General features: G+C 53.1%; 1 protein-coding gene across 4 annotated transcripts in view; it reads right to left on the reverse strand.

Moving 5' to 3' along the window:
* Positions 1–13,853, reverse strand: part of LOC129710601 (bridge-like lipid transfer protein family member 2) — a 56,686-nt gene that overhangs the window by 11,484 nt on the left and 31,349 nt on the right. For 2 of the 4 annotated variants that reach the window (XM_055657727.1, XM_055657725.1), the window contains 11 exons: positions 13,480–13,670; positions 12,787–12,886; positions 11,807–12,006; positions 10,869–11,193; positions 10,021–10,178; positions 9,000–9,206; positions 8,008–8,107; positions 5,125–5,304; positions 4,268–4,389; positions 2,887–3,042; positions 1,327–1,448 (listed from right to left, as the gene is read on the reverse strand). In XM_055657727.1, coding sequence (XP_055513702.1) covers positions 1,327–1,448; positions 2,887–3,042; positions 4,268–4,389; positions 5,125–5,304; positions 8,008–8,107; positions 9,000–9,206; positions 10,021–10,178; positions 10,869–11,193; positions 11,807–12,006; positions 12,787–12,886; positions 13,480–13,670 — 1,861 coding nt within the window. Of the gene's footprint in view, positions 1–1,326; positions 1,449–2,886; positions 3,043–4,267; positions 4,390–5,124; positions 5,305–8,007; positions 8,108–8,999; positions 9,207–10,020; positions 10,179–10,868; positions 11,194–11,806; positions 12,010–12,786; positions 12,887–13,479; positions 13,671–13,853 lie in introns of all 4 variants that reach the window. The other 2 variants (XM_055657726.1, XM_055657724.1) reach the window with 1 other exon arrangement.

Below are 13,853 nucleotides of genomic sequence, written 5' to 3' on the forward strand. Positions count from 1 at the left end.
AAACTCCCTTAACTCGCCTTTAAAAAAAGCTCAACACAAATACTTCAACGCAAGGCCAAGGGGGGCGTGCAGCAGAACATTTCAAACTGCAGTTCTGGAAACTGCTAAGTATTTAATTCAAGCAGGACTTAATATGCTGGGAACTTAAACAAGGTAGAGTTATAGAGTCATTAAGAGGCGTGGGGCTGGGGGAGGAGGAGTCAGGATGAGGAGGCAGGGATCAGGTATGTGCGAAGTCCCAAGAATATAGGGCAGAATCCCAGAAATAGAACCAGATGGTTTGGAAGTAACAGAGGGTTCCTTTGTCCAGCAATGGCTGTGAATGCTGCCCAGTGCTTCTATTGTTGAAACTTGTTGCTAAGGGACATTAGGCTGTGATTCTAGGTTGTGCAGAGCAGCAAGATCACAATGAATGGCAGGGCAAGCCCACAGGTCGCAGAGCTAGCTGTCCCTCCATAGAACATTGAAGAGTACAGTGCAGGAACAGGCTCTTCAGCCCACAATGTCCATGTCGAACACAATGCCAGGTTAAACTAATCTCCGCTGCCGACACATGAATCATATCCCTCCATTCCCTGTGTATCCATGTGCCTATCTAAAAGCCTCTTAAATGCCTCTATTGTATCTGCCTTCACCACCACTCCTGCAGCATGTTCCACTCTCTCTGTATGCCCCTGCATAGCTCCTTTATCCCCTCTCACCTTAAAGCTGTAAGTGGTTTCTCTGTGCTCCCATCACAGTGTACGGAGTCTAGTTAGAAAGGGGCATCACAAACTGTAGCAAACAAGACCCCGACTCAAACATCTCACAGTAAAACTGCAGCAATTTCACTATCAAACCTGGGTAAAGATCATCGGGATTTACGGGATCACTACGGGAGTTAAGATCATCCCGTCAACAGGGGCTCGAGGCCCACGACCGAGGAAGAACTAAGGGAAGGACTTGAACTTTATTTCGCCTTCCATCACAGTGAGGAATGTGTAGGAGTCACTGTGGTGGATGTTCATGTTAAATTATGTTTTTGAAGTGATCTGTTCCTTTTAATTGTACGACTGACCTGGCCAATGAAATTCCTCGTATGTTGCAAAGCATAGTTGGCGAGTAAAGTGTGATTCTAAATGAATGTTAATCCTATTGCTTACAACAGAGGAGATGGATACAGGATATTACTCAAGCATTTCCGTTCTGTATATGTAGAACTGTTATGTATGAGGGAAGCAATGCAGGCATGCAGGAGTAACTGCACTTGGCGAGTAGGAGGAGAGAGAATGTGACAGCACACACTCCTGGTGAGATTATCGAGTGGGGAAGCAGCTCCTCACTTGCCTGATGAGGATGTTGAGCTCCTCGCTCTTGGCCTGTAGATCAGTCTTCTCTTGGTTCAGGCGGATCTGCAGGTCATGGCTCTGGTTCAGCAACGTGCTGCTCCGACTGTCGTCCTGCAATGACTGGAAGAGAAGAACAATCACCCTCCTGTGCCACGACTCCACACTGAGTCGGCAACAGCACTTCCCTCGGGCTCCAGTGATGGAGCTCGCTCTCGTCATGTCCCACAGGAAGAGTGTTCAAGGCCGTGGGTTCAAGGGCAGATCATTACAGTGCACGGTGGGAGGGGGCACGGGCGGTGAGGAGGGGACAGTGTGGGGATTACACTCAATCCCCACCGATGTGGTGGGACAGGTTCAAGGTGGGAGGCCCCGGCACATCAGTGGAGTGTCCCGTCTGTCACATTCCCAAACATGCCATTCAACTTCTCCTTTCACCAGCTGAGCTCATCCAGCTTTATTTAAGATATTTCAATAATCCCCTCTGGCCTCTGCACACCTCCTTGACTCGGTAACGCCCCCTGCCCCCTACACCCCTCCCTCCCTAACCCCCTCCAGCCCCGATCACTATCTCTGTAACCACTGTACCTCCTGCACACCTCCCAATTGCAATAACCCCCTCAAGCCCCTACACCTCTCAATATCTTGGTAACACCCTCAGGCCCCTTCACCCCTCCCTGTCACTTAACCTCCCTCGGGCCATAACACCCCTCACGATCTCTGTAAGCCCCTCCCTACACCCCTGGCTCTTACACCCCTCCCTATATGTAACCCTCCCCTCTGCATTCCCCTCTGTCTCTGTAACACCGGCCTCCCCGCACCGACAGCACTACCTACCTCTCTAACCCCTCCAGCCCTCACACCCCTGTGAAATCTCTGTCCTCCAGTTCAGGTGACCTCACCACCAACAGTGTGAATTGTTTCACCCCTGGTCATTCACCCACCAGTGGTCTGAGCCCCAGGCCCTGACATTTCTCTCCCCTCCAACCCCTCCATCGGAATGCTCCCTAAACCCAGGCTTATGCCATCTGTCTGCAGACAGTGGGCGAGTGCCTGACACATCGGACGGGAGCTCTGTGCTCTGCTGACTGCACTCACTGCCACTGCAGCAGACTGTGGACAGCTGGCTGGACGGAGAAGAAGAGGGTATTACCTTCATTCTCTGGAATTTAGAAGGATGAGAGGAGATCTTATAGAAACATATCACATTCTTTAAGGATTGGACAGGCTAGATGCAGGAAAAATGTTCCCGATGTTGGGGGGAGTCCAGAACCAGGGGTCACAGTTTAAGGATAAGGGGTAGGCCATTTAAGACTGAGGTGAGAAAAAACTTTTTCACCCAGAGTTGAGAATCTGTGGAATTTTCTGCCTCAGAAGGCTGTGGAGACCGATTCACTGGATGTTTTCAAGAGAGAGTTAGATACAGCTCTTAAGGCTAAAGGAATCAAGGGATACGGTGGAAAAGCAGGTAAGGGGTACTGATTTTAGATGATCAACCGTCGTCATATTGAATGGCGGTGCTGGCTTGAAGGGCCGAATGGACCTATTTTTCTATTTTTACCTTGACGATCAGGTAGATCTGTTTCTCCAGCTGCCGGATCCGGGTGACATGCATCCTGACGGCGTCCTGCAGGTGCAGTATGCTGTTGCGCTGCTCCTCCGGGTTGCTGGAGATCTCCAGCTGGAACCGGACCCGTTGCTTCCGCTCGCTGTGCTCCTGCAAGTAGAGATAGATGTAACCAGCAGCCGCCCAACACCCAGCCCCGCGTCACCCCTCCACAGTCACCGGCCCTCCCGCACACCTACCCTCACCCAGACAACCGGCACACTCCCACTCACCGGGGGACGGGCGCACATGTGCGGACGCACGCACGCTACTGGGATTGAGTACTATTAAGATTCACCAATGTCTGGGTGACGACATTTCTTAGCTAGGTCGTAACTACCACACTCGGTTCTCATCACCCAGCCAATGAAACGCCACACCAACATCAACTATTTAACGAATTCTGGATACTTCAATGAAATGAATGAAACCAACAACTATGACTCCAGATTTAGTCATTTACTTGAAGTTATATTGCCAGCTGACCTGGTGAAGTTCAAGTTAGGTCTCTGGATCAATGACCAATGGCTGTGATCATAAGTTAATAGTACGGGTGTCAGGGATTATGGGGAGAAGGCAGGGGTTGAGAGGAATGGATAGATCATCTATGAATGAATGGCGGAATAAACTTGGTGTCTCAGGGGGCTGCGCACGGCGTGTCCCAGGGAGCCGTTCGGACCTGATCCACCCGCCGTGCAACTGCTGCGCCAACGACCAGAACGACGAACAAAACGCCCGACTCGCCCCACAGTCCTCCCAGGGAACTGCGATGAAGCTGAGTTTGGCAGCGGTGGGAGCCTCGGCAGCAGCTGGAGCCTCAGCGGCCATGGGGTCGCAGAGGCGGCAACGGGAGCCTCGTTGGCGGTGGTTCATTGCGGTCGATGAACGTGAGCGGGAGGGCAAGACAATGGGGACCCGGCGTGGGGGGACCGCTGTGAGGGACGGTGGGAGATCAAAGTGGAATCTGGTGTGAGGGAGGGGGCACTCTAGTTCAGAATCCTCTGCACAGGGGATAAGTCTGAGTTGGTTTGTTTGTTCATTTGTTCCAGAGAAGGCGCTGTGCACACGGCAGCCAGCCAACAGTCAGCTGTCTTTTTCTTTTTGATTTCACTTCCAATTTCAAGTTTGTGTACCTTGTGTGTTGTGACTGTCAACAGACAAATTTCCCTCCGAGGATGAATAAAGTTTTATCGTATCGTATGCGCCAAATGGCCTAATTCTGCTCCTATCACTTATGAGAAACTGCAACCGAACATACATACGTACGCACACATGCATGCCCACTCAATCAGCTCTAGGTGAGCCCAGAATTATTCATCTCTGTGTGCAAACTCACTTTGCGTTTTGGTTCAACGAGTAGGAGCAGGTTGTTGACGATGTCCAGGATCATGGCGTACTGCACAGGGTTGGTGGAGATCTCCAGGTCGTGATGGATCAGAGTGAATGTGTCCACGGCACCTGACCGGGGATTGCATTCAGAGTGAGAGACAGCACAGGAAGCACAGCAGAAGTACAACCCGCGCAATTCACCGGCTCTCCTCCGAGTCTCTCCCTTCTGCTCATCAACTCTTACCATCAAACAGAAAGAACTGACCATGGCTTACAGCCGGGATATTACCGGAAAGCGAATATCAGCCAACTGCAGCTATTGATCGGCAGTGGATTGTTCCGTCACATTGTCTCATCGTCTCGGCGAGAGGGGCAAAATTAAAGGAGATGTGCAGAGCAAGTTTTTATTACACAGTGAGTGATGTGTGCCTGGAACACGATGCCAGGGGTGGTGGTGGAAGCAGATATGATAGTAGCATTTAAGACGCTTTTAGAAAGGCACATGGACATGGAGGGATATGGATCACATACAGGCAGAGATTAGCTTAACTTGCCACCATGTTTGGCATGGGCCAAAGGGCCTGTTCCTGTGCTATGTTCTAAGGAATAGATATCTGGTTGTGCTCATCACCTCTCCACAGCCCCCTCTGCATCATTCTGTGGGGTTCCTCTCAGAGTAGGGTCAGCTGTCGACCTCCCCCAAACCTGCAGCCTGCTCCCAGAGGTGGTTCACTGCCACCTCAGCACAGGCAGGACTGGACAGCCCCCTAGCTCCAAATTGCTCATCCATGCCGGTGATCCCACACTTTGCTCCCACCATCTATCTCCATAATCGCTCAGCAGCGGCTCGACCCTCGCACCCACCGTTCTGCTTCTTCAGCAGGTCCTCCTTCTGGTCTTCATGGACCTCGGGCGGCTTGATCTGGGTTGTCAGCTCGGACTCGATGTCATGGCTGTAGCTGACGTAGAACATGCGGCAGCTGCAGCGGGAGATTATCCTCTGTACTTGCTGGGTCTCATAGCCTTGAGTGGGGAGATTCCAGTCTGAGGGGAGAGAAACCAAGCACATGAGTAATCGGCCTGTGTTGCAGGCTGAACCATTTGCCAATAATTAATCTAATTTATTTTAGCATCCATCTGCGGGGACGTCTCGCTGGGTACAGTATGTGTAAGTCACAGTTTAGAAGCTTCCTCTCCCATAACACATTCCCAGGGACAGACTCAGAGCAAAGCTCTCCCTTCACAGTCCATCACGCACTCCCAACACAGGTGAAACACAGAGTGAAGATTCTTTTACACCATCCCATCATACACTCCCGTCAGACACAGAGTGAAGCTCCCGCACCAGCTCAGGAGGGGTAAGTCCCCAGGGCTGGATGGCCTGACAGTAGTTTGTTAGAGCTTTCTGGGATGTTCTACGGGGTGATTACACTAAGGTCCTGGGAGAGAGCCTGGCGACTGGGGAGATGCCCCTCTCGTGGGGCAGAGCTGTCGTTATCCTGCTGCCCAAGAAGGGCGATCTCCGACAGTTGAAGAACTGGTGCCTGGTCTCTCTCCTCAGCACAGAGTATTACGTTTTTGCACGGGCCATGGCAAACTGCCTGGGTTCCGTGCTGTCGCTACTGATCCATCTGTCCCAGGATGCTGGTCAGTCAGTTGCTTTTCTGTCCCTTGATCAGGATAACGCATTTGACAGGGTAGATCATGACTGCCTTTTCGGCTCGCTGCAGGCGTTTGGATTTGTACCGCATTTTGTGGCCCGGGTCCAGCTTTTGTACGTTGCAGCGGAGTGTCTCGTAAAAATGAAAGGTTCATTGTTGGCACCTATTCATTTTGGGAGGGGGGTACGCCAGGGGTGTCCCACGTCTGGTCAGTTGCACTCGGTCTGTTTGGAGCCGTTCCTGTGTTTTCTTTGGAGGTGGCTGACAGGCCTGACTTTGCCAGGACCAGGGGTGGGGGTGGTTCTCTCGGCCTATGCCGACGATGTGCTCCTTACGTTCACTGACCCTGTTGACCTGCGGAGGATGCGTGAGTGCCAGCAGGCCGCGTCCTCCGCCAGGATCAACTGGTGTAAGTGTTCCAGACTTTTAGTGGGTCAGTGGCAGGTGGACTCCCTGCCGGAGATGACATCTTTTGTGTGGAGCACCACGCACCTCCTCTACCTGGGGGTCTACCCGAGTCCCTGGGCCGTGGATGCTTGGCCAGCGAACCGGCAGGAGCTGGAGATGAAAGTCATTGCCCGGCTAGGGCGCTGGTCAGGCTTGATCAGTGTGCTTTCCTTTCATAAACCAGCTGGTAGCCTCCATTTTATGTTACCGGCTGGCTACTCTTGTCCCGCCCTCTATCTTTGCTACTACGATACAGAAGAGGTTAGTGAGTTTCTTCTGGGGAGATAAGAAGCACTGGGTTTCTGCAGCGGTCCAGAGTCTCCCGTTAGAGGAGGGCGGCCAGTCCTTGGTATGCGTGCGTACCCTGGTGGCGGCCCTCTGTCTCAGGACCCTGTAGAGGTACGTGTAAGCGGAGCACCCTCCTAGATGGCACGCTCCGACTACGTATTTTTTCCGCCAGAACCATTGCGTAGAGGGGTGTTCGCGGCTCCTGGTGGCAAGCATCAGTCGACCCGCCACACGGGATCTGCCCAACTTCTTCCATGATGTTAGGAATCTGGTCACCTTCCGCCAGCGTGATGCTCCTCAGGGGGAGGGGGGTGTTGTGGCTGTAAGGGTGGCCAGTCCTCACCCTGTACGGTGGGTATCAAGGAGAGGCGTGTGCTTGGAACGATTCCGACCGAGCTTATCTCCGCTCCGTCGGAATTGCACATTGGGATCAGGCCCCGGAATCTTTCCAGGGAGCCGGCCCTACACAACATGAGCCGCTTTTTCAAGATGCCCGGCGTGCCGTTCCGTGATGCGGAGAGGCATTTACTGTACAGGTTGCACCTGCACACCCTACACTTCCTCACCCTCGTCTTCCGTCCGGACACGTCCTGGCAGTCCGTATTATCACCTGACAGCGGGGGCGGACCTCAGTGGAGGTCTCTCTATAAGGGAGTCCTCCCTCTTTACATCGGGGACCTGGGGTGGAGAATGTTGCAAAGAGCTGTGGTGTGTAACAGATATTTAAGTCGGTTCACGGACTCACCAGCTGCCTGTAACTTCTGTGGCGAGGAAGAGACCGTGTTCTACGTGTATTTGGAGTGTGAGAGGTTGCAGCCCCTGTACGAATATCTGAAGTTCTGGTTGCATTTTAGTCCCACGATTCTGGTATTTGGACACAAGGCAGGGAGTGGGGAGGGTCGATCGCGAGGGTGGGATCTCCCTGTCGGTTTGCTCCTGGGCCTGGCCAAGATGGCCATTCGCAGGTCCAGGCAGCGGGTAGTCGATGGTCACACCAGAGTCGGCTGCCTGCCTTTCTTCCAGGCCTATGTCCGTGCTCTCGTGTCCCTGTAGAGGGAACGCGCACTGTCCACGGGGAGTCTGGAGGCCTTCTGTGAACGCTGGTCGCCACAGGGGGTCGAGTGCATTGTAGATAAAGATGCCATTACTGTATTATGATGATTGCCTAATGCAATGTGACTATTGAATGTTTTTGTACCTTCTGGTACACTGTAATATGCAATTATTGAATAAGTCCTTGGAAGGAAAAAAAGAGTGAAGCTCCCTCTACACTGTCCCATCTCAAGCCGTCCCCTGTATGGGCTAGACTTCCTGCCCGCTGTGACTGGTCGCCCTTGTCACTGCCTCTCACCTGTGGTGGTGCTGACCATTCCTCCCACGGCCTGCCCGCTCTCCATCAGCTCCGCCACCGAGTCCAGATTCCGGCTCCGATGCTCTTCGATGCTTTTGACCTAGAGCATAAAAAATCGAACATCGAACAACGCAGCACAGAAACAGGCCCATTGGCCCAAAATATGTCCACGTCAAACATGTTAGGTTAAACTAATCTCTGCCTGCAGGTGATCCAAGTCATTCCATTCGTTGCATATCCATGTGCTTCTCCAAAAGCCTCTTAAATGCCACTATCTGACGAGGAAATGTTAGTGATCAAACTATGTCCCTTCATTGGGGCGGGACAATTGCAATTGGACAATCAATGCTGGATTTATTCCAAGGACATTTCAAACAGGTTGTTTCCCTCTCCCCTCCCTGTCCCACTCCCCGCCTCTCTTTCCCTCTCCTACTCCCCCTGCCTCTCTCTGTCCCACTCTTCCCATTTCTGTCCCATTCCCCTACCTCTCCCTCACTCTCCCTGCCACCCTCTCCCTGCCACCATCTCTCCCCCCCCCCCCCCCCCCCCCCCACACTGTACCTAGTAATTGTATCTGGCTATATTCTTCAATCTGAAGAAGGATCCCAACCTGAAACATTGTCTGTCCATTCCTACTAAAGATGCTGCCTGACCCGCTGAGTCTCCATTGTATCTGATTCCACCATCTCCTCCGACAGTGCATTGCCAGAATGTTATGGAGTAGGTGAGAAAGAACACGGTCCCAGGTAGGAAAACAGAGAAGCATGGAAATGAAGATGGAATCTTGACCAAAACACAAAGTGCTGGAAGAAGCCAGCGGGTCAGGCAGCATCTCTGAGGGACATGGATAGGCGGTGTTTCAGGTCCGGATCCCTTGTTCAGAATGGAGAGGTGGAGTGGGGAGAGTGCACGGGATTGGGAAGCAGGAAGAACCGGTGGGGAGAGGGGGGACCAGGGAGTAATGCTGACTCGAGAGGGACCTCAGAACTCACCTCCAGCCACAGCTGCTGCTCCTCCTTCTCCTCAGGGTTGGTTTCCATGGTGGCAAAGTACTGCATGCCGTCCAACAGGCAGGTCCATGTGGTCTTCTGCTTGAGCGTGTCGTTGTACCAGGCTGGGTGGTGCAGGCACTGCAGCAGCTGCGCCTTGGCGGCACTCACAAACACGCAGCCTTCCGTCTCTGCACCTCTCAACATCACCTGAGGGGACAGAGGGCGTGAGTTCACAAGGCACGCGTAGGGAGAGAGCTCAAAGGACATAATGCACAAAAGATAATGGGGTCGGAGGGCACAGGCGTGAGAGTCAAGAGTATTTAATTGTCACATGTACCGAAAACAAAACAATGACATTTTTACATATAGTCAACAGACCTGTAAACACAATAGACAATAATGTATAATAAACAAAAAAAAGAAAATGTAATTCATTAATAACCGCAATACTAGTGCAAAAGAACTCGGTCCTTGGTGCAACCAAAGACAGTCCAGAGATGTTCATGGTAGAGGTTAGTGTTGTGTAGTGTTCAAGAGCCTAATGGCTGCAGGGAAGAGGCTGTTCTTGAACCTGATGTTCACGGTTTTCAGGCTCCTGTGCAGTTAAAGGAACAAAGAAGATTATACAGTTCCCGATGGTAGCAGTGAAATTAGAGCGAGGCCTGGGACTTGGATGACATTGGCTGCCTTTTTGAGGCAGCACCTACTGTAGATCCCTTCGATGTTGGGGAGGTCAGTACCTGTGATGGACCAGGCAGTGTCTATCACTCTGTGTAATCTCCTTAGTTCCTGGGTGCCTGAGTTGCCGAACACGAAGGATGCACGACAGAGGGGCCGGATGGCAATGAGAAGTGAATGAGAAGTGAATGAGATGGAGGAGGGGCCCCAGAGAGCAAGGCGAGTGAGGGGGGAGGGGGTGGGGAAATGGAGGGCAGGGAGGAGCTGGAAGAAGGGGAAGCGGTGCTTTCTGTGTCTGCAGCACTGACATTTCTCCCTGCATCCCCTCCAGCGTTAACCACACCTGGGAGTTAACCAGCTCGATCAGCCAGTTGCGGTTGATCACATCGTCCGTCTGACACGCGGCACTCCCGTACAGCTGGTCGCACACCCCGGAGTCCTCCTCCGTGAAAACCACAAACTTGTCCGTCTCCTCAATCAGCCTCTGCAGCATGGAGGCACCTGGATAAGGGAGGGAGAGGAGGCACCGTGAGTACCGGGACTCAGAGTAACAGAAAAAACTTCTCTGGTGCAGGAAGTGTGCACTGCAAGATCCCATGACTGGCCACATGATAATTTCCAAATAATTCTGCTTCCCTGGTTTCTCAAGGGACATTTACTAGATCCAAAGAACATGATTACACCCACCCAAGAATCAAAGACTCTCTGAGAGTGCGCGGTTAAGGTACACCTATAGAGAAATGGCTTTAGGGTGAGAGGACAAAAGGTTTAGAGGTGGGAGGGCAAGTTTTTTTTTTTACCCATTCATACTAATCCTCGTCTGTATTCTCCCCACATCCTATCCAGACCTTCCCACTCACCAGGTTTACAGGGACAATTTAAAGAACCTGATTAACCTATAAACCCGCACGCCTTTGTGACGTAGGAGGAAAACTGGAGTACTCGGAGGAAATTCCCGCGGTCACGGGATACTCCACACACAAACAACGCTGGAGGTCTGGGTCGAACCCTGGTCGCGGTGCTGCGAGGCTGCAGCTCAATCTGATGTGCCACCGTTGCTCATATCTCTGGGTCATCTCTGTCAAAACAGACCCCTTATCATCCACACCAGTGTAGCCTTGCTAAAAGGGACAGACCTCCTTCCCTCACTGACTGGTCACTGGTGATTTTATCCAGTGGAGAACTTCTCACCTCCCCTGGCTGCTTGTGTACGCAGGCCCCCTGCCGCCCTGCTCCCTGCCGATTCCTGCGCTTTCAGCTCCGTCTTCTTGTCCTCTGGAGTGGAGACAGTGGGGGGTGGCGGGGGCGGGCGCTTGGGTTTCTTGGACTGCAGGTTGGTGTCGATCTTTAACCCTTTCAGCGCCTCGGTGGACAGGTTGCGTTTCAGCACGGCCGCCTTCTTGTAGCCGTCGTAGAGGCCGAAAGCCACAGTGCGGTTGGTTGGGGTCCAGGATGCTCGGAGGTAAACCAGGCACAGCTTGTGTGTGTAGCTCCTCTCCTCCTTCACCGATACATCCTGAACAGGCAGAAACACGTCACACCACCACACACAGCTCCTCCCCAGATCATCCGCCACAGATCATTGTTCAGACACAGGCATTGCCAGTACAGCACACAGCACTCCACAACAGGCACTCCAGCACAGGCACTCCCAGTACAGGCACTCCAAGTACAACCTACAGCACCTCAGTACAGGCACCCCCAATACAGGCAATCCCAGTACAACCCACAGCACTCCAGCACAGGCACTCCCAGCACAGGCACTCCCAGCACAACCCACAGCACTCCAGCACAGGCACTCCCAGCACAGGCACTCCCAGCACAACCCACAGCCCAGGCACTCCCAGTACATGCAGTCATGGCTACCCCTCCGCCCTCCCCACATTGCTCCTCCCACTGTCCCCACATTACTCCCTCCCACTGTCCATCAATCCCTCCCAATTGCCCCCTACCCCTGCTGTCCCACCCCACGGTGACCCTTCCACACATTACCCCCACATTTGCTACCTCCCCATGTTACCCCTTCCCCCTGTCCCCCCCCCCCCCCCACAGTTGTCCCCTCCCTGCTGTCCCATCCCACATTACCCCCTCCCACAGTCTGGTCGCAGGGTGACACGTGCCCACGTTACCTCCTCCACTCTACCGCTCTGCCGCTGATAGCTGAGTGAGGACAGGCTGAGGAGGTGGGTCTTGGTGACCTGTGCGTCCAGCCTCTGCTCGGTGCTCTCATCTGCGGCCGACGTCATCAGGTAGACGGTGACCAGGTTCAGCTCGCTGCACATCTCCGTCACGTTCCACTCGGAGATGGGCCGTCGCAGCACCGAGCCCCCTGCTGGGGCAAGACCCGTCTCTCAGTCTGTGCTGGCAACTTCGCGGGGAGGGGTGGGGGTGAAAAGGCTAAAGAAACAATCGCCTCTACCCTATCCACCCGGACAGACAAATCCCAGCGGCTGGGGGGGAATATTTGGGGAGGGGGATGGAAGTCAGGTTGTAGCTCTCACAGACTTTGGTTTGGCCACATTTGGAGTATTGTGTGCAGTTCTGGTCGCTACATCACAGAAAGGACGAAGCTTTGAATAGGGTGCAGAATGGGTTTGCCTGTATGGTGCCTGGATGAGAAGGTGTCAACTACAGAGAGGTTGGACAAACTTAGATTGTTTTCTCTGGACTGCCAGAGATTGAGGGGAGAGCTGATATGTGTATAAAATTATAATAGGCATGGATAAGGTAGAGAATCAGAACCTTTCTCTCCAGGGTGGAAATTTCAGGTTAGAGGGCACAGGTTTAAGGTGGAGAGGCAAAGTTTAAAGGAGATGTGCAGGGCAAGTTATTTTTACACAGCCAATGGTGGGGTTCCTGGGGTCACCCACTCCCTACACATTAGAGGCGATTTGTAGAGGCCACTTAACCTGCAACCTACACGTATTTGCGAAGTGGGTGGAAACCGAAGCACTTGGGAGAAACTCAGTCATGAGGAGAACATGGAAACTCCACAGAGAGAGCACCGAGTTCCAGATGGAACCGGGCTTCTGGCGCTGTGAGATAGCGAGGTCAGAAATATTGCCAGTAAAGCAGGTAGGTCGCTGTAGAAACACAATTTTTATCTTACCCTGGGGAATGAACCTCTGGGTTCCTCGGGTGAAGACATACCCTTGGGAGCACTGGAGCTCGATGCCGCGCTGCTGGGCAAACGATGCCCAGTAATGAACCTGAGAGGGCAGATTACAGGGATCAGACAACGGCACGTCACTAAAAATCACACAAAACACACACGCGCCCCCCCACCACCGGCGGGCACACCCGATCCCTCGGCCGGCACCCGGGCAACCCCCTCTCTCCCGGCCCCACCCTCCCGGTACCCGCACCTCCACCTGGCACCCAGTTCACCCGGTTCTGGCCTCTTCTCCGCGGGGACCTTGAGGGAGCCAGACCCTGGCCGACCACATGCATGCGCCCAGAGAGATGGGCATTCACTGAGAGAGCCAATACACTGGAGTCACACAGAGAACCTGGATATTCCCACGGACTCCCTGAAACTCCCTGAGAGACACAGAAACACCAGAGAGATCCAAGGACTGGAAAACTCCTAAAGGTTTTCAGAGACGGTAGGTAATCAGACGGTGGGAGAATCCCGGTCACCCAGAAACATTCTTAGACGTCCAGTCAGAGGCAGATCTTAGCCGACGAATGACCGGTCTGAAAGGTCAAGCTGCCTGAGAGTGACAGCCCCATAATAGAGTAATGATGGAGATAGCCACTGCACTAAGGCTGGGGCAATGGGAGACAGCAGGCGCTACTCTACCTGTAACTGAGGGAAGACAGGGTTGAAGGAGGCTAGCTTGTAATGTTGGCTCAGCTTCTTCTTGCTTGGCTTCAGATTATGGAAGAGATTGCCCCGACAGATGGGTCTGGAGACCGTCGTCCACATTGCCCAGAAATTCTGCATCCAGCGCAGAGTACTGCTGTACAACAGCATGCGCGACTCTGTCCTTCCTGCGAGGGGAACAGAAGGCATTACTGGCTAAAGCATGACCCAACATCCCCATGACCACCAGCACAACTCCCCTTACAGCAGTGGGCAAACATTCACAACATGACTGCAAAACAACACACACATGCACACTACCAGTACACGCTCATTCACTGTAGTGTAAATACACCCTCCCAGTGCAGTCA

This window comes from Leucoraja erinacea, chromosome 28 (assembly GCF_028641065.1).
Source record: "Leucoraja erinacea ecotype New England chromosome 28, Leri_hhj_1, whole genome shotgun sequence".
Classification (NCBI taxonomy): Eukaryota; Metazoa; Chordata; class Chondrichthyes; order Rajiformes; family Rajidae; genus Leucoraja; species Leucoraja erinaceus.